General features: G+C 44.1%; 1 protein-coding gene across 1 annotated transcript in view; it reads left to right on the plus strand.

Annotated features, from left to right (window-relative positions):
* Positions 1-3525: 3525 nt before the first annotated feature.
* rnf38 (ring finger protein 38) overlaps positions 3526-25354 on the plus strand; it is a 28118-nt gene continuing 6289 nt past the window's right edge. Inside the window, exons 1-6 of the mRNA XM_049571863.1 lie at positions 3526-3654; positions 4633-5314; positions 17419-17480; positions 23531-23733; positions 24280-24673; positions 24942-25106. Of these exons, the coding sequence (XP_049427820.1) occupies positions 4714-5314; positions 17419-17480; positions 23531-23733; positions 24280-24673; positions 24942-25106 (1425 nt within the window). The 5' untranslated portion in view covers positions 3526-3654; positions 4633-4713. The remainder of the gene's footprint in view (positions 3655-4632; positions 5315-17418; positions 17481-23530; positions 23734-24279; positions 24674-24941; positions 25107-25354) is intronic.

Here is a 25354-nt window from a genome sequence, read left to right on the forward strand (position 1 = left end):
AGGAACCATTCACACAAATGTATGCACTGTGGCCAAGGCTACCACACAAGGTACAACCTGCTCATAAGATATCATTGGGAGGGGATTCAGTATCTTACTCAAAGATACTTTATCCTATCACTTCCGATTGGTAGACAGCCGCACTACCTCCTGAGCCACAGCCTCCCCTTATAGGACTAATGGAGACTGCAATATTTTGAGAGGCCCTCAAAATGTGAGACTGAGTTTGGTGAAAATGTGTATAAAATGATGAACAAGATATCTAAAATGTTTCCAGTTGACTGAATGATGAAGCCCTGAAAACACTTCTTTCTTTCTTCTTAAGTAAACGTCAAGCTTCATCAAGAGTTGGAACAATCAGATACAGAATATACAGTATATGACACAGCCAAACCGTTTGGAATAAAGTGATTTTAACAGCCTTAAAGCTACTTAGGAGAAAACAGAAAAAGGAAAACAGTATATAAAGAGGATGATACGCTTATTATACACAGTTTCAAACTTAGAGAGTCGACCTCAGTCACTCAGTAGGGTTCTCATGGCTGGTCCCACCTATTGTTTAGATCTGCTTGGGGAAACAGAGAGGCAGGCAGAAGGAAAGAACCTAATGTGTTGCTTCTTGCCTGTGCATTCTTGGCATAGCTCTTTGCCCTTTTCATTTTTTGACTGTGATTTTTTTTCTTCCTTGCTTTAATAGTGAAGCCAAGGGTCCACAGCCAGCCAAGTCCCACCGCTCCAGTCTGGCTAAGCCACAGAAAGCTTGGCTTCCTCCACTCTCTGCTCACTCTCTCTCATTCTCCATGTATGACTACAGTGTGCGTCCCTCTCGTTTTCTCTTTGGATGTTTGTCTATGTCGCTGTGGCTCTCCTGTTTGTCTCTTCTCCTTTCTGTTTCATTTTTGGTGTCCGTCTGCGTTGGTCAATCTGCCTCTTTGTCTCAATTTCTCTTCTGTTTTTCTCGTGTTCCCTTCTGACACACACACACACACACACACACACCCCACACACACACACACACACACACACACACACCACCCTCTCTATTTCCCTGCCTGTCAGTCTGTCACAGCCAGCGGACTGGTTTAGCAGGCGGGGTTCAGCTGGGCTCCACAAACACATGGCTCTCAATCTGCCTTCTTGTGTGTGCTGGAATGGTATTTCGTTTTCTATGCTGTTCGTGCGTTCTACTTAATTTTCTTTTAATTTATGGACATGTTTAAAGGCAGGTCAATGTTTTTACACTTATACATATGGACAAGGTAGATGCTGTAGAGTGTATGGCCATATGCTTTTCTTTTTGTAGTGAACTTTGTGTCAAAGCTCAACCACTTGGATCATTTGAAACGCCTTATTGTCACATATCGAATTCAAAAACATATTGCCTAATGAGTAGGCTAGGTAACTCTGGAAGGTATGAAAGGAATGACGTGTCACCTAAAATTCAGCTGCTTCTCAGAAGACATTCAGTCTTGTTCTACACAATACGAACAAATTTGAGTCCATAAGAGACAGTGTTGGCAATTTGCTTCTCTCTGTCTCTCAAGTGAAATTGAATTATAGATCAAGAACCCCTTATGCTCACCAAAAACAGAATTCTCCAACTCAAACAAAAGCCTGCGCCCTCTTCTACTACGCCCATTTCTATCTGATCAGCACCATTCATTCCGCCACTTAGACAGGAATCTAATTAGACCAGAATATCAACATTAAAACACATATCTGCCCCCCTCCCTCCTCTCTCTCACTCTCTCTCTTTGTTTCTCTGCTCTTCCCTACAGCTGGTGAGAGTATGGTTTGTGGCTGCCCCTCCCCCAGCGTTTGAACAAGCCAATAAGAGAGCACGTCAGCAAAATAACCCCCCCTCCACACACACACACACACACACACACACACACACACACACACACACACACCATCCCTCGTTTTCCCTTACCACCCCATCCATTCCCAACCCCATCCCCCAGAGCCCTCTCTCCACCCCATCCCCCTTTCCTACCACCCCTAACCCACTTACTCATCCTGCCTCCACCCTCCTGCACACCCACGAGACTTCCCCGCCCTCTCTACTTTCTCACCCGTGTTCATCCTCCCTAGCCTCCTTCCCCTCTCCTCTCACTCTGCTTCACCCTTTTTCCTGGACACCCTTTCTTCAGACTCTCCTTCATTACACCCACTCGCCATTTTCCTTATCCCCATCTCTGCTGCTCCCCTTCCTTCCCCCACCTCTCTCTCTCTCCTCCCTCCCTTTCCTCACTCTCTCCTCTCTCTTCTGTGGCCTTATCTTATGAATATCGGTAGCACACTGGGTGAAAAATTGATCCTCCCCGCCTGTCTGTGGACGCTGCCACAGTGCATTAGCCTGTGTGTGAGTGTGTGTGATGTGTATGTGTGTGTGCAGGCTTGCTGCTTGAGGGAGGGAGGGAGGGAGGAAGGGAGGGAGGAGAGGAGGAGTGAGGGAAGGAGGGTGGGAGGGATATTTGCATATCATCAAAGTAGGGAAAGGGAGTGTAATGAGGAGAGAATGTGTGTGTGTGTGTTGGGTGTGTGTGTGTATTAGGAGTGGTGTTGATGGGTTGGGGTTGAGTGTGTGTGAAATGAGAGAACAAGACCAAGGGAATATAGTATGGGAGGTGAGAAAGACTGGGATGGGTTTTAGGTGTGTGTGTGAAAGAGAGAGGACAGGCAGACAGAGATCACATGCATGTTTCCCTTCACATGTCATCCATCACACCCCTCACAAACTCGCACAGAGGATGCACAGAATATCAACACAATATGGCATACACATACATTTCTGTGCAGGCCATATCCTGACCTTTGACACAAAAAACAGTCTCTGGTTTCATTCATTGCTGGTGAGAATTTGCCATATCTCTGTACATTTCACTAATGTAAGAAGGAGCAAAAATTGTGAGCGTGGGGGTGAAGACACATGCACAAGCTTGTTCTATCCGTTGAGATATTTTGCTCACAAGCAGTGTGTCACACAAGCAGACTCGCCTCCCTTTTGCCTTGATGGTGAGAATTGAATTAGGCCAATATATTTCAGACGTGCTCTTTTTTCCCCGTTTGTCACTATGCTATTTATTTTCTTTATGTCTCCGTCTTGTTTTCTAGCCGCTGTAAAACGGCACGCAACTTTTGCAAACACAGCGAATAGTTATTCTTAAGGCGAACTTTCGGGCTCCAGAAGAAACAGCTGCAATGGGTAGGCTTGGTATTTGTAAATAAATAATTTAAAGCCCCTTTTAGCCTGCCTCTCTGCTATCCGCAGCTTCTGATTTAACAGGAAGCATAATCGATCGCCGATCATCCACCGGTTCACAATGCCGGTAAACTCGTGTTTCTGAGGCAAAGTGGGTGAAAACAGACCATAATGGACACTTTTAGATGTAGTTTCGTGTTGTTTTGTTCTCAGTGACTGTATTGGAGAGGCGTGTGCTTAAAAGCAACTACAAACGCTTTCTGTTTTCCAGTATCGATTGGGCATGCCTGGTGAAATCCGACTTGAGCGTTGACGGTCTGTCACATTTCACGCTGACACCAAGCGAACACTGGGCGCATACACACACATTCGCATACACTCACACGCTGGGCTCACCATATTATCGACAGATCCGAGTCAGGAGTACAGTCGAGGAGAGCACATTGAAGGTAAGTTGTTGTGAAAAACTACTCAGGGCAGGGAAATGAGACCGGGTTTCAGCGGTAGACTCAGAGGCGGGGTCATTCCTTAAGATCGTGTTAATTTTAGCCGTGGTTCTTTCTTTGTAATTTTAGGTTGACCACTTTTTATCTTCCTCTGTGCGCTTTGCTGTTCGCCCCTTCCCAGCTGGGAAAACATTACCGGTTCGCCCTAACTCAGTGAAATCACCCCGAGTAAGTTTTTTAAAAAGCCTTTTTGTTTTGTTACTACTAACCAAGCAATTTAAAGGGATTCGAGGCGTGGGTGGCTAGCTACGGGATTTTTCTGTGTGTTGGTCGGTGGAGGAGGAGGGGTTGGTTTGGCTTGCCAAGCTAGTGAACGACATTACGCAGACTGGCTAAACAAGTTTAAATGGTTGTTAAAGTAGGTAAAGTTGGCTTAAACTCATCTTGGGGAATGATACGGTTGTGAGAAAGCGATCGGGTATGATAACACGGTTGTTACACGGTTAGAATAAGCGTTATAACGCGTTTACCACAGTATGCTATGCGCACTAACGTTAGCATGTCCCCCCAGCGTTAGCCTCCTGTGAGCTAGCGAGCCACGGCCGTACTCGGTGCTCGGTTGTTGTGAACTAAACGTCGCCGGTGAACCATGATATTTAACGCTACTATCATGTAGAAGTAGCTGATATTTTTAAACCCAAGTTATTGCCTTTTGGTCACTGTAGAGTTCAGTTAAAAGTGAGAGAGTATCGATGTTTTCTCGAATGGACGTCGTTTAGTTAGTTGTTGAACCAGTTTGGGGAATCACGTTGTGTTTAGTAACGTTACTTCGACAAACTTGAGGGAAGTAGACACCTCCAAGTTAAAGCACACATGCTTATCTAAATAAGCAGAGGCAGTTTACGTTAAGTGTTTGTGTGAACAGCACCAAAGAGCCCAGTTTGACTGTTAGCCTCTCTCCAACTTTGTGTTTTCACACAGTGGCTAAAGAGCTTCTTCTGTGAGAGGAAACCGGAGGAAAAACGCAGAAAAAGAGAAACAGAGGAAATCCCCCGAAAGGAAATGCCAATCGCAGCCGCTGGACAGCCAACGACTCAGGAGCCTAGAGTGTGCCCCCGGCTGCCCTCCACCCCGGAGCCTGTCCCTAAAGGGGCTGATTTATTCGACGAGGCGGGGGCGGCGGAGTCGGCGGAGCGAACAGAGTACGGGGGCGCGGAGGGGGGCAGAGGACTCGGGGGCTATAGTTACAGCCAGAGCGGCGCTAGGGGCTTTGTACAGCCCGGATCCACCAACGGCTCTCCGCCACAGTCCCCAGCCGCGTCCTCCTCTTTTCTCTTCCATCCACTTCACCACCCCCACCAAATGGCCATGGAGCCCCCAAGGACTCGATCGCGTTCTCGGTCTGGATATTACCAGCAGTACGGTGGTGGGAATGGGAATGGAATTACCGGCAGCGGAGTCATGGGATCTAACCATCACCACCACCACCTCCACCATCAGCAGCAGCAACTACATCCACAGCAGCAGCACGGTGCCGGTTGCGCACCGCTTGGAGCTCACAGCAACCACCCGGAGAACCAGCCTCGAGCCCCAGGAAGTAACGCCTCTTCCGGCATTCAGAGGCTGCCTTCGGTTCCCGGAGCGCACCGCATCCCGGCGGCAGGTAAATGTCTCCACTTGTCATTGTCATAGACTGTGTATGTGGTAGTGTATCCTCGACCAGGAGAGGCAGATGAATCACACGTTTTATTCGACTTTTATCTATGCACAAGCACCAAGTTAAAGGGATAGAGGTCGAGGTGTTTAACACCATGGGGGTGTTTTTAGAGGCAAATTAAGAGAAGGAGGGGACTGTCCAGGGGCTGGCATGACAAAAGTGTCTGTGCATGTGTGAACACATTTGTTCTATTCTAATGAGACAGGGTGTTTTATGTGCTTGCCACAGAGCTGCAGTGTGGATGTGGTGCACACAGTTCACACATACAGTAGGTAAATGAACAACAGCAGTCTGTGGTGTGGACCGGGGTAGCCTCAAGCTTAGTGAACTGCTGTGCATAGTTAGTTACCCAGACTGTGTTTCTTAAGGCACTGTGGCATGTCTACTTTTAGTCAACTACACAAATATTGATGTAGCTAGGTAACAAGGCTTACTGTGGGAACAGGCTAATCTTTGTCTAAACTAGGCATAGGTACAACATGATGGCTAGATAACCCTGGATTGGCTTTCTGGGCTGTTAATTTAACTTGTGGGCAAGAAACAAGACAGAAATCTTCCCTTTTTATATCATTCTGGTGACACAAGTTCATTTTATAAACAGACTGTTTATAACAGACAGAATCAGCTAAGTGACAAAAAAGGAAGTGTGATGCTGTATAAAAGTAGATAGCCATGGCTTCTATAATAACAGACATACTTTATCCTAGAGCTTGGTATATTCTGTTTCAGACAGGGGGTTCTCTGCTGGTAACTATCTGAGTGAGCCATGCTTTGATATCTGTGCCTCACTGCCAAACAAAACTTAGCGAGAGTGTGCATGGACTGGTGCTGGGTGTAGAATACATGTGAGGGCACTCTGACACAGCGAATGCAGTGCAGTGAACCACACAACATAGAAACAGCGCAGCTAGAGTTTCGCATTCAGCAAGGCAATGGAAAAGCTTTTCTTTCATCACACCTAACAGGCTTCTCAGGTTAAGAAAATGCTTGGTCGGTAGTTGTCTCCTGCTGTGCTTTGGGGTAAGTGGTAATTTCTTAATGAAGCAAATGGAAAAGGTGAAAGAAAGATTTGACTTACTATTTTTGCACAGTTCCTTACAGGCATGAAAAAATAAAGCATAAATTTGATTTATAAAGAATCAAAATTTAAGGGCTAAATGAAAGGAGGGGTTTAAGAGGCATTTCTTATACGTTCTTACCCAAAACCTTTTGCTCTGTCCTGAGCAGACTCACTCTTCATACTGATTTTACATGTTGGGATAATTTAACATGCACTGACTAAGAACCCAGTCATTCCTCTCATTGAGCAACTCACGATGTAGATTAGTCACTACAGGTGTTTTTTTCTTCCAGGCCCACAATCCAACCACACAGTGAAATTATTACATTTGCATATAAAATCACAAAACTATTTTCTACCAGTCCAAATTTCACATTTACAGCTCCGAAAGTCTGTGTATTGACTGACACCTTTAAACAAAAACTGTTTGCATGTGTGCATGGGAGACTGAGCAGTTGTGTGTGGGGACTGGAATTACCTGTCTGGGAGAGTGAGAGTAAGAAAAAACAGCTGAACATACATAAACAAAGGCCCCTTCTCAACTGCCAGCCTATTGGTTATCCAGCAACTTGTGTGTTACGGGCAAGGCATAGCTTTGTAGAGGCTTTGCTGGCTTTGTGTTTGTGTTAGAAAGAGAGACCTGGAAGAACTGAGACACAGGATTTAAAAGACTGAATTAAAAAACAGATCAGTGTGGCAAGTCGCACTGCATCACCACAGACAGTGAACTAGTCATCAGCTGAGTTTATTGGTCTGCTGTGACCTACGACCTGTACTCTGTCATAGAAGCTTGGCTATGACATGTAGGATAGCACAAATCAATGGATAGAATGACTGTATTGTATTTCTAACCAAATGGATTTCGATCTAGAGGGGGAGGCACTGGCTAAAAATTCTATAGACGCTCACTCATTATCTGAATTAATTTCAATTAGACCTGAAATGCACAGCACACAAAAGAACAGTAATATGGGAAAAATTATAGGTGTGTGTCTTTTTCAGTGGAAATAATAAAGGCTGTAGTAAAAGAACATGAAAAAGGGTATGCGTCATCTAGTAGTTATGGAGCGCTTCAAATGTAAAGCAGTTGCTTGATATTGAAATAAAAAACAGACAGCATTTGAGTGCTATTAACGTTGTCAAATTAGCCAGAGGAAGCCTTAAGGCTAATTTATAGTTGAATATTCTCTTATACAAGTGAAGCAGCTGGCTAGCCGGACATCTCCCAGCACTACACACCTTTTATTAGACCCTCTTTCCATTTCTAGAATGGGTCCTGCTTGTTGGGAGAGAGTGGGAGAAAAGGAGAGATACTTAGTCCATTCTTTCTGTGCTAGTCACCTGCGTTGGGCATGAAAGCTAATGATATCCTGTACTCTTCAATCCCTCCCCTCTCTCTCTCTCTCGTAGTCTATTCTAAATCTTTTGGCCCCTTTGTGCCTCGCTCTTTCATGCTTGTTTTAAACAGTTTGTAGTGCTCACATTTTTTTCTACCCCCTTTTTGACATTCTATCTCATGTACCGTTCACACCACTTCGCTTACCATTTTAAGGAAATTAACATGTCTTGCAAGGTAAAAAAGACCCTTGAGAGCCCACGTCTGCAAAATTTAGACTCAAGGTGCAAAAGAGAAGCACAGAAAATGTACTTCATCTTAAGTTCCCAGCAGATGCTTAAAACTGCTGCCAAATTGGTCCAAGTGGATAAAAACATCCTCTGTAGCAGCTGATATCCAATCCTGATTCTGACCCAACTCTGTCACAGCCTGTCCCCTGCTAGTCACACTACCCCTCTACCCCCCACCCTGCACCAGATCAGTCAACCCTTTCTGTACCCCTCCGGTCCATTTTCTCTGGCCTCCTCCCTCACATTTGTCTAATGGAGGGATCGTTTTAATGGATTGCCCAAAGCAACAGAGGGGCAGACACTCCTGCCACTCTACCTTTACCCCTCCACTCCACTCCTATCCTCTCCATCCTTCTGTCTGCAACAGAAGTGGAAACATGCACTCTTTTTTTTTCTTTTTTTACTTTCCTTTGTCTTGTCGCCCAGGCAACCCCCTCCGGTTTGAAGAGAAAGTCTTTCACTTGGATCGACCAAGTAGCAGGGGTTCCCTGCTACTCCGTCACTCCAGATAAACAACAAAGCAGTCACTTTGGTCAGCGAGAGGAGATCCTGGGGGTAGAGGATGGTGACCTAAAATTGGCCTTAAACCCAATAGATGGGCTCTGCTTGGGTTTGAAAACAAGATGTACTTAAGAGGGAGCGGGAGAGAGAATACCAAAGGTCACTAAAAGCCTTAAGTAAGGTAAATATAGGGAGTATACAAGAGGGAGGCCAGGGAGAAAGCAAAAACTGGACTGGAAATAGAGACAATATGAGAGTCAGCTTTTAAAGAAGTCACGGGTTGGATTAGGCAGTTATAAGAGTTGATGTTTGGAGGAAGTGCAGTGTGTGAGATTTAGGAAGGTCAGGCGCAGAGAGAGGATGAGGAAGGAAAGGGAGGGATAATTAGATGGAAGCACAGGAGAAATGGCCAAAGGAGGAAGTTTCATGGAAAAGGGCTGGAGGGAGACGCAGGACATCATGAGTATTACTGTAAGCTAAGCAAAGAGAGGAAGCATGCTTCACAGACAGCAATTGAGTGTGCAACCCTTGGAGGAGGAGTGGATACTGTGACTGGACAGAGAAGGATGAAGATGACTGGGTGGGAGCAAATGGAGGCTCCGTAGAGGGTGGGATATAGGAGGCTAGAGCAGAGACTAGAGGCAGTTAAGTTTGTGTGTGTCGGTGGAACTATGTGTGTGATAAATGCATGAATGAATGTACGGAGAGTTAATGAGAAGGGAGGGAGGGGAAGGTTGTTTGCTCCTGCTGTTTGCATGTTAGCCTCCCATCCCAGTTGATATGACTGGGAATGTCCAGCAGATGTGGTTTGGTTGTGACATGGATGCAAATCCATGTTTCCAACGTTCACTGGATGCAGTTGAGAAGGAGCATGTCTTGGGGCAGCTGGATTTGTGTTGTTTTGAAGCTTGATCTCACAGCCTCTCACTGACTGGACTGTAAACTTCATATAGATTACCTTGTTATTATAATGTCAAAACCTGTGCTGTAGGTATCTGTCAAATTTTATTGGAATTTTCAGAAAATCGCCAAAAGAAAATGCGCTTTTCCATCCACTGCTGTTGTTCAAATGCAGGGAGTTGACTCATCAAGATAAGCAGTAGATGGCATTAATTCTCCAGTCAGAAGAAGAGGGCGCAAAAAGATTATGTAATCGAAAGAGCGCCAGTCAAACTATGGATATATAATAATGGAGAGTGTATGAAATAATGAAAAGAGAGAGTCATAACAAACTACTATTACAGCTCTTTGCTCTTGGAGGAGTTCTGGTAACCGCTCTGTGTGCATACATGAGTGTTTTAAAAGTCATCATGAGACGACAAAGAGAACCGGCAGTGGCCTATGTAGTGACAGTACGTCGTGATACTATATCATCATTTATAAAATGAGTCCATTTCCATTGTACTTAGTCATATTTCTCTTTAATAGACACACAACCTTTTCCACCTCCCCCAAGCTTAAAAACTTCTGAAATATTTCAAGGTTTTATTTTTTTGTGCATGCAATTTGAAATCCAACTTACTATAGATTTAATTATCAACAGCCACAGACACCAACAATTCTACCATTTGTTGGTCTCTCACTTTTTAATTTTAAGCTCTAGTTGCTTTTGTAGCTGTCCTGTGTCGCAGCAGTTTGTTAGCATCAGGGATGTGCAAGATTAGTGGACTAGTCAATAAAACACAGCTACCCTCCGTAATCTCTATTTTATGTAGGATAATGTCAGCTGCATTTAAGATAAGATTTGGTTATTAAAAAAAGAAAGGATTAATGATTTCAAATGGCTCTAATACACAATATTTTTCCGAACAATGTTTAAACTTAGAGGTAAGTTTTTGCTAAACTTCCAATTTGTCTTTGAGTGTTTTCTTATTTCTAGAGTAGTCAATTAGTCTACCTTTACACTTAGCGTTGAAACGTCAGGAAAATTATTTAAGAACATCCCTAGTTAGTTTCTTCAGCTTTTTCTTGTCATTTCAACACAACCCCTGTTTGTGTCCTTCCTTATTTCCACCTCTTGTTGCCCCTTTCCGCCTCTGTTGTAATGGTTATGCAAAGAGAGTTTGCACTGCTGCCATACCCAGACTGAGACTGAGTTCCCCACTGCAAGTCCGTGCTAGTCAGCTACTCTAAGTTTACACTTCTGTTTAAGCATCAGGAAAAGTATTCAGCACAGATGTATACATACTCAGTTCCCCACTGCAAATCTCTGTGAATGCTGATTTAGGTTGTAAATCATTTTTTGGTTGTTTTTTAGACTTTAAGTTGCAATAAAACATCCTTCTCTTTTTGTATTTTGGCAAATGAAGGACTGTTTAGAACATACTGACAATATCTTTTCTGATTTTCAATTCACTGATTTGGACAAACCTCTATAGACTGAATACGTGAGCATATATAACTGTTGTACAAAAGCCAATGCGTGTGTGTATGTTCGTGTGTCTTTGCTGTGGTTTGTCTTTATTCAAATAAAGTGACACCTACCTTTTATTATTAGCACCATAAAGCCGTGTAGTGCAGTATCTGTGGTCATATACTGAGCTAAAACTGAAGAATACCCAAGCAAAGAATGATCTCAGATTTAGAATAAATGATATTTTAATTTCAAGCTCAGCTTTCATAGATGTACTGCCACTGATCCTGGGGCTATAAATTGTGCATTTGTCGCCCCAAAGACACAGAACAAGTACATTTCTTAGAAGTTATTTCCATTTAGCTCCTTGGAATGTTGTTTCAATGAGATGATAGCTCAGTTTGTGGTTGTAGTGTGGAGATTTATGATTGAAAAAGAGAATTAAGACTGTCATCTTTCTCTGCCTTTCTGTCCATTACTTTATCTCCCCTAACGCTCCCTCTCAGCTGGCTTCTGTCTTTCAGTGGGGAATAAGGAGGGAGAGGGAGATAGTGAGGACAGGAGGAGGAGTGAGAAAGAGTAAGGAGTGTGAGGGAGTATGTGTATGTTCATGTTCTCTTTCTACTGACTGTGTGTCTGTATGTGCACAGGCCTTGTTTAGTAGCTGCCTGGGTGGGCTGGGAGCAGGAACAGGAGTGTCAGAAACGTATGCATACATACATGCAGATTGACGTCACCGTAGAAACGCTTTTACTGCACTGAATGAAGTTAACATAAGTGAAAGCAAGAGGGCAGAGGTAGGGTGCATGTAAACTAAAGTGTTCTGGATAACATGCATAGAAGCTACTTTAAAGGTTCCTTTTCAAATGAAAACATTTTGAAGGATTATTTTTTCATGTATTAGTGTTTTGTATGCCTACAGCGTGTTAGGACGAACAGCCGTCTCTATTGCTGCACACAGCTTCTCAGTTTTGTAGCCAGAAATATAACAACAAGATGATGAGGTGCAATGGGTTAATTTTGGGAGTCGCTAAAGACAGCTCATATACTGCCGCTATGAGTCTTAAAGATAAACTTTGCAGGCCTACGCACATAGGGTCTTTAAAGTGAGTAATGGAATATTTTTCAAGACCCCCTGAATCTAAGAATGTGCAAATGTTTTTCAATTCAGCAGTTCAGCTTCTGGACACAACATGCCTGTCATTTCACTGAAAAGTCCTTTCTCAGTGTGTGTGCGCACTGGAGGTTTCAGTTTTCAACATCACACTTGTGCACACCGCATACTTGATCGCGATCTGTCTCCAAAGAGGTTGTGATGCCAAGATATCGTCCTTGTATGCACATGTCTTAAACTCCAATCTAAGGTGAGCACAGAGAAATGTTCCCCTTCAGGAGATGAATGAAAAAGTGATCGTCTAGCGTCAAACTCTGCACATACACCCTTCTGCAAACAGTAAGTAAAATCACAACAAGCAGAACCGATTGTGGTGTGAACCAGGACTCTAATATTTTAAAGCAGTGTCTCTTACTTTGAAAGAAACATAATGAGGCAAACTAATGTCTTTTTGTAGGGTCTCTCAGGTAGGAGCTTTCTATAAGGCTATATAGGCTGTTATTAACCATGTGAAAAAACACTCCAAGCTTAGGTATGTCAGGGGTGTGTCAAAGGGCTCAAACCAAAACATCAAAACATGCCTCAGCAAAAATGACATACATTTATCCGTGTGAAGGGTTACATGAAAAGAGTTTCTCGGTAGTTCACGTGTGCTTTTAAATTAAATACCATGCTCACCTTCAAAATTTCAAATTCACATCATGTGTATTTGCAGTGCTGTGTGACTCAATCCAGCTGTGACTGGTTGGTCAAGGAAGAATTAGCATTACATTTATTTTCTCATGCATTTTATTTTATCTAGATTCTAGAGTTGAAAACAGGTTGTGTGTCTTTGTGTTTCCAGTGTTTTCTCAGTGCGGCCAAAGCAATATTGCCGCCTATAATAACTTTGCGATCAAGTATGTTGAGTGCGAGCACCTGCGCGTGTTCTGTGGGATGTAGAAGCGGTTTTCAGACTTGAGAAGAAGTGCGGGATGGAGGAGCAACCTCAAGGACTGCAGCAGTCACAGAACAGAGAGGAAGATAATGAGAAAGATAATGAGGAAGGAGAGAACAATAAATAGATGGAGGAGGACAATGAAGTGGGAGAGAGGTAGAATCAGTCCCAATTCTATACACACACATACACACACACTTGCCATCAGGCCCGTGCGAAGCAGTGTTAGGCAGGTAATGGCTGGGCAGGCGTTACATGTCCGCCTATTTTAAGCCTGTATGCCAGCTTGTTACTCGACTCGGCTTTGCACTAGGGTGTGAAGTGTGCTGTGACATGTGTTCAGGAGGCGGGGTGATGTGAGAGGTGCGTTATATGCGTGTGTGGGTTACACATATGCCCCACTGAAATTTGTCTTTACTTTCTTAATATGTAAATTGGTGCAAGTTCTGCAGCAGTCGGCAATGTTTCCACCCATTTGTTTCTGTTCACCTGGTGATTTGTTAAGTTAGCCCGTCACTTATCCATCATGTTATCTATCCAGCCATCCTTTCTATTCACCCCCTTCCCCCTTTTTTTCTGTATGACACGAGAAGGGAAGTTTAATAGAGAAAGACTGCAACAGAGAGGGTGATGGAGATCATGGACAGAGATGGTGCGATAGGGAAAGCAAGGAAATGTGGGTGCTGTGAGATAAAGCAACAGGAATATATGGAAGAGAGAGACAGGCCGGGCAGATAGGGAAATAGATCGGCGGCAGGAAGGGATGGTGATGAAGTGATGGAGAGTGTGAGGAGGAGGAGGAGGATGTGTGAGGAGGGTGTCTGAGCTGAGTGCAGGTGGGGTGGGGGGGGATGAGAAAGGGAGGGAGAGGTGGAGGAAATGGATAGAAATAGCTGATGCACTCTGAGGCTTACAGAAAATCAATAGCAGTCAAGAGGGGAAGCCACAACCCCCACCCTGCTCCCTCTTCCTCTCCCTCTCTGACTGCTCTCTCCCCCTCCAGTCGTCTTCCTTATGTTTTTTCCTCCACTCTTTATCTTTCCCCACCTCCCTTTCCTCCTCAGTGCTCTCTCCCTTTCATGTGCATTTCCAACCTTGTCCTCTTCTTCTGTACTGCCACTTTGCCTTCTTCTTGTCCCCCACATTCTCTTCCCCAGTCCTTTCTGTCTCCTTCACACCCCCTCTTCATCCACACCTCCCATCACTGTTGTGCCGGCCTTGTCTTTCACCCTCTTTCCAAGTCATCCTCGTTTCTTTTACGGGTTGCTTCACGCATTAGACGGAATAATCCGTGTCCATGATTTTCTTAATTTTCCAAAACAAACAATTGAAGTCAATGGCAATTTTCTGCAGCTGGTGCAAGTATTTCAAATTGTCTGGTTAATAGAGCAGAAAAGAAGATCACAATCGCATCCCTCGCTATGACAGACACCTTCTCATCCCAAATTTACATTTAGCTTGGCAGTCTGTGCTTAAAGCATGCACTCACCTTCTAAGCTTGTTAGAAGTCTTCAAATAGTTACTGTAAATGAAAGCTGTTCATTAAAAAAACATGTTTGTAAAGGCCTCAACACACCAAACCGACATCAAAGAATGAGCGGTGATGAAGGCCAAGTGTTGCATCGCCTCACTTCTCATGTGCCTCGGCCAAAAAGTTGCACTTGAACACAACGCAAAGACTACAGCCAGCAGTCGACCAGCACATATGTACTGTGCCAGTATGAGAGGAAATAACTCTCCGTATCGGCAGTCGTGATAGTCTGTATATTTCATTAAAAAAGGGAAAACTCAAGTTAGCACATTACCAACACATCCCAATGTTGACAGAACAAATGATATTTAACTTGCACTAGTGAACAATAACAATTAAGAACCATCTCTGCTAAAGAGCTCAGTACCTAACAAACAATCTTACCTAATATAACAAGTGTGTTGAGATCTGACACCCTCTTGACGGCAGACGTTTGTTTGCTTCCCTTACTTCTGTTAATCTTCTTGTGCGTTGAGCTAAACTGCTGATGAGAGTGATTTTTTAATCACAGATGGGTACCGTCATCTCTGATACGGAATTGGCTGAAAACCAGTCTACAAAGGCCCACAAGGGCTGACTGGGGCAAATGGTTTAGGACACACTGCACCAACTGGGGGGACAGATCCTCACCGATTGCCTGGCAGTGGCTGAAGGCCAACTGTTGTCTTGATGTGTCAGGGCCCTAAGGCATATGATTGTTCAATGTAATACATGTCCATTTCAGATGGGCTTTCCTTAATCTAAATCTTAAATCAACAATAAAATCTTAAATAACAATTACTTAACCCCTGGTTCCTCTCCTCCACCCATTTCCTTTTCTTCACTTCTTTTCACTACTTCCCACCAACATATGTGACATTGACATCGACTCTGCCTACAGTGTGTCTGTTTTGTGTGTGCATAAGTCTCCAGTATCTTCCCTGACAGAGTGTGTGTGTGTGTATTTAAAGTATTAACATATTTTAAAGTTTATAATATTCATGAAATCGCCCGTATTAGCATTTTATAAAATTTCCTAGATGTAGGCGAAGAAATTACCGTGTCCGCACACATTGAAATTCATACCGCAGTCCCACTATTCAACTTACCTTGAGGCCCTAAGTGTAGACACTAAACTGTGTGTGCTGTGCTGTGTGCAGTCTGTTAGTCCAACAGTGGACATGATGTCATCGAAACATTTTAAACCTGTTCTGTAGCTTCTGTGTCGCGCTCTATAGAGTGACTCCGACTGAATGACTCGTCTCTGACTCAATTTACCGGAGTCCGACAATGTGCAAGTGAGACCATATTCAGGGTAGGAGCTGGATTTTTGCCTATTGTCACCGGTGAATGAGTGTCGTACAGAAGAGCGCTATGCAGCCGGCGAGTCCCATGAATGCTTCACCAGTACTCCGTCCCAAATCATCTTGGTGAAAATAGCCTTTTAGCCGGTTTTCACTTCACTAATGTAAGCTTTACTTAACTCAACCTTTTCAATCCATTTATTTTGCCTGCTCTAGGGATTGGAGAGGAAATGCTTTTTTAAGGATTGAGGAATTCAGTTGTGAAAACCTCACTCTGTCTGCCTCTTCTTTCTCTTTCTCTCCCCCCTCTCTTCTTTGTTGTCAATCACAGCTTTTCTTCAAAGAGGGAGGCTGTGAGCAGGAAAAATCCCACAAACAAACAGCCGAGAGGTGAAAAATGCTCTTTTAAAAAGGCCTTTTTGCATCTATTCCCTTCTACTTTAGCTCTCTTCATCCCCATCGTAAAGGTAGCCTTGTCTGGAGTGCCCTTGGGAGTGCTTACCCTTGGTGTGTACACCACTGCCACCATCTGTGGTGAGGACGTCCCCAGCTAAAGACGTGCCCATGACAAAGGGAAAAACAAAAGCCAGAATGAATAGAAAAGACAATAAAAAGATGAAAGGATTGTGGAAAAACAAAAGAGTAAAAGTCTTAGCCGTGATGCAAGCGGCGGTATCATCAGAAAGCTTCTCTAATCCAGGATTACTGTGTTTATTTTGTGTGTGTGTGTGTGTGTGTGTGTGTGTGTGTGTGTGTGTGTGTGTGTGTGTGAACCCACATCCACTGCCTCTGATCTAAGACTATACCATATGTGTTTTAGTCACTTTTGTGCCATACACACGGTCAGCACCCGTTCTCACAAACATGTTGTCATTGTTTTTTGCTGCTGTGTATTAAATCCAAGTTGCACAGGAACAATAACAACAAAAGGATTAAACACACTGTGTGTAGATAAACAAGAGTCTCACCACAATGCCTGGGTATAATGGTGCTATCAGTTTCAACAAAGGTATTACCAAGATGTTTTGTATATTGTATTGTAAAATAATACACAGTACAGTGATAATTAATACAGGAGCTGTATCCATACAGGTGCCAGGGCTCATCTGTAAATATGGGGAAGTGTTGAAAAGCAACTTAATGGTTTCTCTGCTCACATCACCTTGAGGTCTTTGTTTTTATGTCAGATGCATCTGGTTGGTGGTCCAAATTGAATCACACTTAAAAAAACAACAGCTTATACATTTCTTCACACTGATAATTAATCATAATGTATGAAAAAATACACGTTTTCAACAATTTCCAGTTTTGTGTGGGGGGAATATAACTCAACTTACATGGTCTTACAAGCACTGAATGCCTTAATGTTCTGGCAAATGAGCGGATGCTCTGTTTTAATGAGACATATACGGTGATGAAACTTTTTTTTTTATATATTGATGTATTTGACATTCCAAACAAAATCTTGCATTGAATAAAAATGAATTCATTAATGAAAATCAGATGTGTAACAGTTATGAAATGTAGAGCATGTGGGGTCCCTGAGCAAGAATAACATTTTATATAAAAGCGAAGTTATAAACACTATGCTCTACACACTTGGGTATATGTCTCACTGTGTTTTCCCTTTACCTTCCCTGTGTAGGAGCCTCTGGCGGGTCCTACCACTGCCACCCCGATCATGCATACGGAGAGGAGAGCGATAAGGTAAGCCACACACTTTTAACATGCTTACATGTCATGATATGAAGTTAATGGGTGGTTTTAAGTTGCACCCTATGCAGCCTGATTGAGCTCATGCTGTGCAGTGACTCAATATTAGATAATTCTTCTCTGAGCTGTTGCTGGGTGAAGGACTGAGTCGCATACACAAAGAACTAGTTCCCAGCAGTGTGTGCGTGCGTTCACGACGTATATGCAGAGTGCAGTGTGTGAGTCTCCTGCTCCCCCAGTGAACTCATAGTTGTCTCAGAGAGTAGGAGGTTGAGTTGTAGCCAGTAAAAATGACTGGAATTATTTTGGTTGTGGTGCTGCCACAGCCATGAACTCAAGCAACCTATGGCTTTCACTCATTGTGGTGTGGAATATCCACTGTCAGAAAATGATGACTTCTTGTAAAATTTTGTCCAATTAAAGTAACTTGAGAATTTCTGCTACAGTTGCATCAATGGGGAAACACTGCTTAGGCTGAAGTAACTAAATGACAATGTAAAAATCTGAAGTTTTTCAGCAGAATTTGAGCTATTTTGATTGGAAGTTTAACTCTCAGGTTGTTAATCCTATTTATTGTATATATGCTTTTAACAGTAGTACCTCCTTGAGAAAATCAAACACAGCACAGTTTGCAAATCTCAACTCTGCTATATGTTTAGCAAATGCTGAAGTATGTTTATACAGTATACGTTATACACATTATACAAGCCTAGAGAGCCTGCATACAGAGCATGAGCCTGTGGCAAGTATGTCCCCTAAGGATGGAGAAATGTTAAGTGTGTAAGCACATTCCTTATGAGCTGCTGTGCTCACATCGCTCAACGCAGTTTTTGTTTTTCCTTCTTTTCATTTCATTAAAAAGGACATTGTCGGAGCTGACCATGCTTTTAAGTGATCAGTCAGTTGTGGAAACTTTTTGTTTTATCAGCTGATTACTGAAATGAAACATCCATGCACCCCTCATGTCTACAATGTCTACACTTAACATATAGTTTTTCTCAGACAGTGCTTGTTATTTATTAGACACTATGAAATTAAATTCACAAGAAAAAAGTTTACATATTGCACATTTTAAGCACAATATCACTGATCATTTTGAAGCAACCAGTGTCAGATCAATGTAGCTAGCTGGCTAACCTTAGCTTCTCTGCTTGTTTGGGCAGGCAAAATCCTATCTGAGTGGATACGATAGTTGGCTAACTTACCAAATAACTTCACCAGCTAACTGATCCATGATACTAACTTGTGTATTGTGACAAACAGTATTGATTTAGCCAACAATAAATGAAGCAGTGGTACAAAGCGCTTTCTACTTAAGCCAGCTAGCAATAAATTAGCTACTCAACATAGATCTGTCGTTTGTAGATTCATAATGTTAGATGATAAAGTAATTTGCAAACAGCAAGCTACCTAGTAACATGGAGCCAATGGTCCAAATGAAATATAGGAACACTGCCAACAGTTTTGTTAATCTGAATATGATTTTAACTAACTCTCCAGCATTCTGTCAACATGATGTTGATCTATCTGGCCAACTTGCAGGTCCTCTCTCATGGCTTCAGAGTGCGAGCACCGGAGCGCAAGCAATAGGATGATGACTACAGTTCACGTAGGAGCCTCAGAGAGAGAGGTGTCACTAATAACAAGGCTTTTCTGAAAGTTACAGACAGAACCTTTAAAAAGCAAGCAGACGAAGCAGAAAACAGCAAAGAAGGAGAAGAGGGGAGGCAGGATGCTGAGGAAGGTGTTGCAGAAAGCTTCGAGGGAGAGAGGGGAAGGGAGGGAGGGGGGGAGGGAGGTGAGGCCAAAAACAGGGAGGGGGTATTGCTAATGATTTCACCTCCAGCTGTGGGACTTGGTTGGAGTGAGGGAAGGGAAAGGAGGGGAGGGAGAGGGAGGAAGGGAGGAACAGTGGCAGAGGAAACAAAATGGGCTTTGAAATCTTGTTGATGGAAAGAAAATAAGTGGGGGAGGGAGAAGTGTTTGAGTGTTAGTGGAAGCATGTCTGCAAATATTAATGAATCTGTAAAAGCAAATGACCATATTTGCTCAGTGTGCAGTGTGCACATTCATGCGCAATTTCTAGGGCACGAATGCTGGAAAAGAGAAACCTGGGCTCAGTTGTATTTCTTAGGTGTGTGATCGCATACACTCAGTGGGCCTCTCTTTATTTTGGTTCTCAGCAATGACAGCGAAGCCACAACAGCTGCTGGCCACAGTTACAGTGTGTGTGTGTGTGTGTGAGAGAGAGAGGATGCATGCACATCCCAAATGTGGACATAGTGAACTAGAACGTGGTAGGGTGTGTCTGTACTCGTGCTTTAGGATATCTGCCCAGCCTGGTGTGTGCACATGCTGAATGTGGACACAGTGAAAGGAATGGAGGGTGTGTATGTATGTATGTGTGTGTGTGTGTGTGTGTGTGTGTGGTCTCCACACTGTGAGCACTGCAGAATGTGCTGTAATATCAGCCATAGAGCTGTTCACAATGTTTCTGGGCCGCGCCAGGAGTCACCGTGTGTGTCTGTTTGTGTATCTATGTATGTATGTATGTATGTATGTATGTGTGTGTGTGTGTGTGTGTGTGTGTGTGTTGAGCCTCTGAGAGTCAGCAATTTTTTTTCTCTATTTTTCTGGCTTTAGAGGAAACATGTTTGGACCAGACGTGAGTGTGTTTATGTTCACAACCAGCACTCTATTAGAACATAAGGCCACATTAAGGCATATTGCTTGAGGACACACACACACACACACACACACACACACACACACACACACACACACACACATGCACACACACTCCTTTGTCTGACACCGCTCCCCTCCAACTAACGCGGGTAGACAGGCCCATCAAACTTTCATACTAATGGGCAATAGTCTGCATGTGTTAAACCAGTGTGTGTATGTGTGTGTGTGCTTCTGTGTGTGCGTCCTGTCTAAGAACTTCTTGTCTTGTCCCCTCAGATTTTAAGTCGGGGTCTTGGACAGGATAGGACAGACAGAGGAAAAAGGGGGTGGGAGCAAAGGAAGAGGGGGTTCAGCTTATCTGATGGAAGGAAAGGGGGGGATGGGAGGATGTTGTTGAGGAGGTTGGGGAGTGTGTGAGGAGGCAATATGTCAGGCTTGGGATGGAGGGGGTGGCTTAGATATGAAAATGGGCACAGTAGATGTCCCTAGGGTGTTGATGTTGGGGCTAGGCTGGTACAGAGGTTGTGGGGTGTCGGTCGGAAGAGAGGGGGTTGTTGTTGAGAAGAGCAGAGAGGTTTGGGGGTTGGGGTGGATGGCTGGTACCCTCCAGCCTGTGTAGACATGGGCATAGATAGAATGCGCCTTCCATGTCATTTTTTATTATAGTGTGTATCATAGCTTTACTTAATGAAGAAGTTAAGTATATATCTTTTTTTTAATTTACCAAAAAGAATATGCAGAATTTTTTAAATGTGTCTTTATGTCCAAATCTCTTTGTGTAGGACTCATCCTATGCTCAGACACTGTACATTAAATTGCATTTTGGGCGAACAGATTGCAATCAGATTGTGTTTGAACACATGGAATCATGGATGTACTGTGATCACGCTTGAGCACAAGTGTAAATGCGATTGCATTTTCAAGCTACATACAACAACTACGTGGGCTGAAATACATAATTGCGCGCAACTATTCTAAACCAGTGAGGCAGCAGCCAATAGCCAGTTAGTGAGCTAAGCTACCAGCAGGAAAGCTTGGGGATATTCAAGACACTTGTGGATGGAGTGAAGACAGAAGTATACAAGCAGATCTCTGCAATTCATGAGGCAATTGCAAAGAACAGTTTTGAGCAGAGCGATCTGATCTCAGTGTGGGCTTAGCGCAGCCAATCACTGAAAGCGCTCTTTGATTTAATGGGATACGTGATTGGCCCACTACCGCAGCAACTACAACCCATACAGTCTGTGGTGGGTGAAGTCAGGCGCGGTGCATTTGACAGAGTTGGCAGTTCAGTGAGTCAATATGCCACCAAAATGTTTGCAAGTATGACTACACTACACCCCTGTGGTATCTGGTGACATTTTATGTAACCCAGATCTTCCATTCACATGATGGGTGTCAAATGAAGTAGAAATAAAAGGGATCAAATGAGGTGCTTTGATGGTATTTGTTTCACTTTAAGAATACTGGTTTTGGTACTGGTATCGTTTTTAAAATGACACCCCGCCCTAGTAACAACTATGAATGTTAGAATTGTTCAAGGCTGCGACATGTGGGAATGAACTGGAAAGAACTGTGTTTGCGCACAAACAGTATGAATAAAAAATAAACATAAAACCAAAAATCCTTGTCAGTTATGTAAAAAAATTTTGGGTCATTCCACTGCACTATTTCAAAAGCTGGCTGGTAAATATATTCTGCTATTACTTCCAGAAAGAATGAGGGAACAAAAATGTGTTTTGAACTACGGAAAGGGCAGGTGAGGATGCCTGTAGGTGTAATACAGTTTTGAAGCGTTGGGACAGGCTCACCAATGCATCAGTCATCTTAGAAAAAGAAGTTCAGGCGTGGTAATTTGGATAAGATACATCTTTATTGTCAGTGAAATTCAGACGAGCAGACATAGACAGACACGCTCCAAATCTTGGTGTGTAACCCTCGATAGGAGCCAAATGTGTTCTGTCATTAAGGGTCTGGTGTGCCCTGAGGCTCCACCAAGCTTCTCCTCTCTGTAATCTGTCTCACACACTCCTTCTATCCATACTTTTCCTTTTCTTCCTTTGTCCTTTCTGCTTTCCATTCCTCTTCTATCACTCAGTCCACTCTGGTTAAGAGTTAATGAAGTCATTGTTATTGTTTGTCTTTCCCATAAGCTGGTCAAGCCTAGGTCACATCCAGCACTACGAGCAAGCGATAGAGCCATTAGTGTACAGTGTGTTTAGGCCTTACAGTCAAAATACATTTCATCCACGTTTGTTAGAACAGCAGCGTCTGCCTCTAAAGAGCTTCAGAAGGTATTGTTCTTTATAGGCTGTAGAACTCAAACAGTGGCAGCTGCCCATGTGTGAATGTGAATTTGCGCATGTCTGCGGGCGTTTCCATAACTCTGTGTGTGTGTGTGTGTGTGTGTGTGTGTGTGTGTGTGTGTGTTTCTGCAGCCTGCTCTCCAGCTGTTTCCTGTTAGCTATCACACTGCTCTCAAGGTTGCTGAGCTGTGTATGTGTGTGTCTGTGTGTGTGTTAAAAGTCACAGCCGCTGAGTCATTTTTATCACACTTTTACAACGTGTCTCTCCCACGAAGAGGAGAGGTGGAAGCACGGATCAAGTAAGTGGAGGGGGTAAAAAGTGTTGAGATGGTAACTATGAGGAAATGTGTGTGTGTGCGTAGAGTCTCTGTGGTGTCTCTTAAAGAACCGATGTGTTCTTCAGAACACAGCTAAGGTCTGCGTTAGGGCGAATGACTAAGAACTGACACATGAGCGTGAGTGTGTGTGTGCTCTTGCCTCACCAAGTGCCAAGTGTGAGAGTCACTGCTTGACTGTAAGTGAAGTGACTCACAGATGAGTTGATAGGGTTGAAACAGAGTATATGATAACTCAGTCCAAACCTGGATGACTCTGTGTTCAGCTATGTCACAGTTTTTCTGCGTATCGCTGACTTTTTTTGATTCTCAGAGAGAAAGTATTTGTTGAGCTCTCCAGTTGAGGGTGTGTTCGTATGACTCGCACATGGACTTGTGAGTGCTTGTCTTGCGTTTGCATTTCCTCACTCCAAGAGGAAGTGACTTTGCAGCCTCAGGGCCTCTGAGCGCTGGTGGTGTAATATGCTCTCTTTCACACACACATGCACACAAATGCATATGAGCACACACACTCTGGATCATACAGGAAATGCCATGAGTCACAAAGGAACTTAGTGTCTATGCACTAGTTTGGATTGTAGGCTAGAGGGACTGTAAAGCATGGTGAAATTGATTTGATACGAGTGCTATGGGTCACTAACCACAACACTCATCCTCTCTCCCACTCTCCTTTCCTTCCCTCTTTTCCCCCCTCTGTTCTCCGCCTCCTCTGCAGAGTGAGGAAAGCCCCAGTCCAAAGCGCCAGAGGCTGTCCAGTCAGTCTGTCTTGGAACAGCTAACCTCATCCGCCCCCCCACCATCCACTCCATCTCCCCCAATCCGCCCCTGGGAGTCAGGACCCCCAAGTCGGAGACAACCGCACCCCCACACACACTACCACCAGGAGAGATGCCTCACTCCTGCTCGGCACAGACGCAGGTAAGTTGGTTTCTTGGTTTCCACAACTTGTGCCAGCCATACACTGGAAGACTTTGAAAAGACTTTGAAATTACTTAAAGTCTGAAACCCTCTCACATCTAAAGACAGTGTGTTTTACAGTTTGGATTTTGTCGCCTCAACTCTGTATTGGCCTCTGTTGTTTGTCAGTGCTATTTTAGTGGAAGAAGACGTGGAAATAAGAGGCAAACCTTTACAAAATTAAGATTTCTCACTAAAATAAATGCGGGCAGGTGGATCAGATACACACAGAAATAAACATGGACTCCTGTTCACTTCACAGCTCAACCGGTCTCTCCTCAGTTTTCACAGTACAAGAGAACCTGAAACTTGTTCACATTCTTGCGCCTCCTCAGAGTCCCCTCCATGTTTACTGTCCACTTGCTTTGCTATGTTTTGTTTGGTGAAAACTGCCTAAGATGGTGAAACCGTTACAAAAGTCTATGGTGTAAGGCTGGCCTTAGTTCCACTGTAAAAAGTAAACTGAGTATCCCAAATGTAAACCTGTCCCTCTCTTCCCACCTCCAGCCCGCCAGCAAGGCGACAGCGCGGCCGTCTCTCCAGACCCACCCGTCACTTGCCTCCCCATCACCACCCCTCCACCCAAGGCCCCGCACCTCGTCTGTCACCGTCAGAGCACCAGGATGAAAACTACCACCACAACCTCCATCCCTCCACACACCAGACATACCCAACCCACACGCCCAGCGCCTATGGCCAGCCTCCCACAACCGGAGGTGCGGGCGCAAGTTTGGAGGAGCCCCGAGCTTTCCACCCTCCCACCTTGTCGCCGCGACTACTGCACCCGGCTGCTCACCACCACCACCACCCCCATCATCATCATCACCATCATCATCATCAGCAACAGCATCACGCAACGCAACAACAGCAAGGAGCCATGGTCATGGACTTACATGAACAGGTAAGTCTGCAAATACTTTCAAGTTATGTGTGAGACTGACATGAGACATTGTGTGTGTGTGTGTGTGTGTGTGTGTGTGTGTGTGTGTGTGTGTGTGTGTGTGTGTGTGTGTGTGTGTGTGTGAGAGAGAGAGAGAGAGAGAGAGAGAGAGAGAGAGAGAGAGAGAGAGAGAGAGAGAGAGAGAGAGAGAGAGAGAGAGAGAGAGAGAGAGAGAGAGAGAGAGAGAGAGAGAGGCTGCATATTAACTGTGGTGTGTTTTCTCCCTTAGCTGCAGCAGGCCAGTGTACCAGTCTCCTACACAGTGACCCCAGTCCCTCCACACGGTCTCGCAGCACCTTTGTGTAGTGGCCAGCACCTTCCCCCTACCTGTTCTTCACAACAACAAGTCCCCGCCTGCAGTGTGGTCTTCAGCACTGGACAACACTACCACCCGGTGAGAGGAACACAGCAGCGTGCAGTTTGTAGGAGTGTGTGGGTTTGCTTGCTAATAAAAACAGTACACTATGTGCTGCACAGTCTTGCTTCCAACTTAACCACAGAAAAAGTTCTCAAAAGTAAAGTGGGGTAAAAGTAGACCTAGAGAACGGTTCCCTGTCTGAGGGGGCTTATTATCTTCCAGGTCTTGGCTGCCACCTTGTGGCAATATATGGCACATTACACATGCATTTAAAATGTTTCTCA

The sequence above is a fragment of the Epinephelus fuscoguttatus genome, linkage group LG3, assembly GCF_011397635.1.
Source record: "Epinephelus fuscoguttatus linkage group LG3, E.fuscoguttatus.final_Chr_v1".
NCBI classification, from domain to species: Eukaryota; Metazoa; Chordata; class Actinopteri; order Perciformes; family Serranidae; genus Epinephelus; species Epinephelus fuscoguttatus.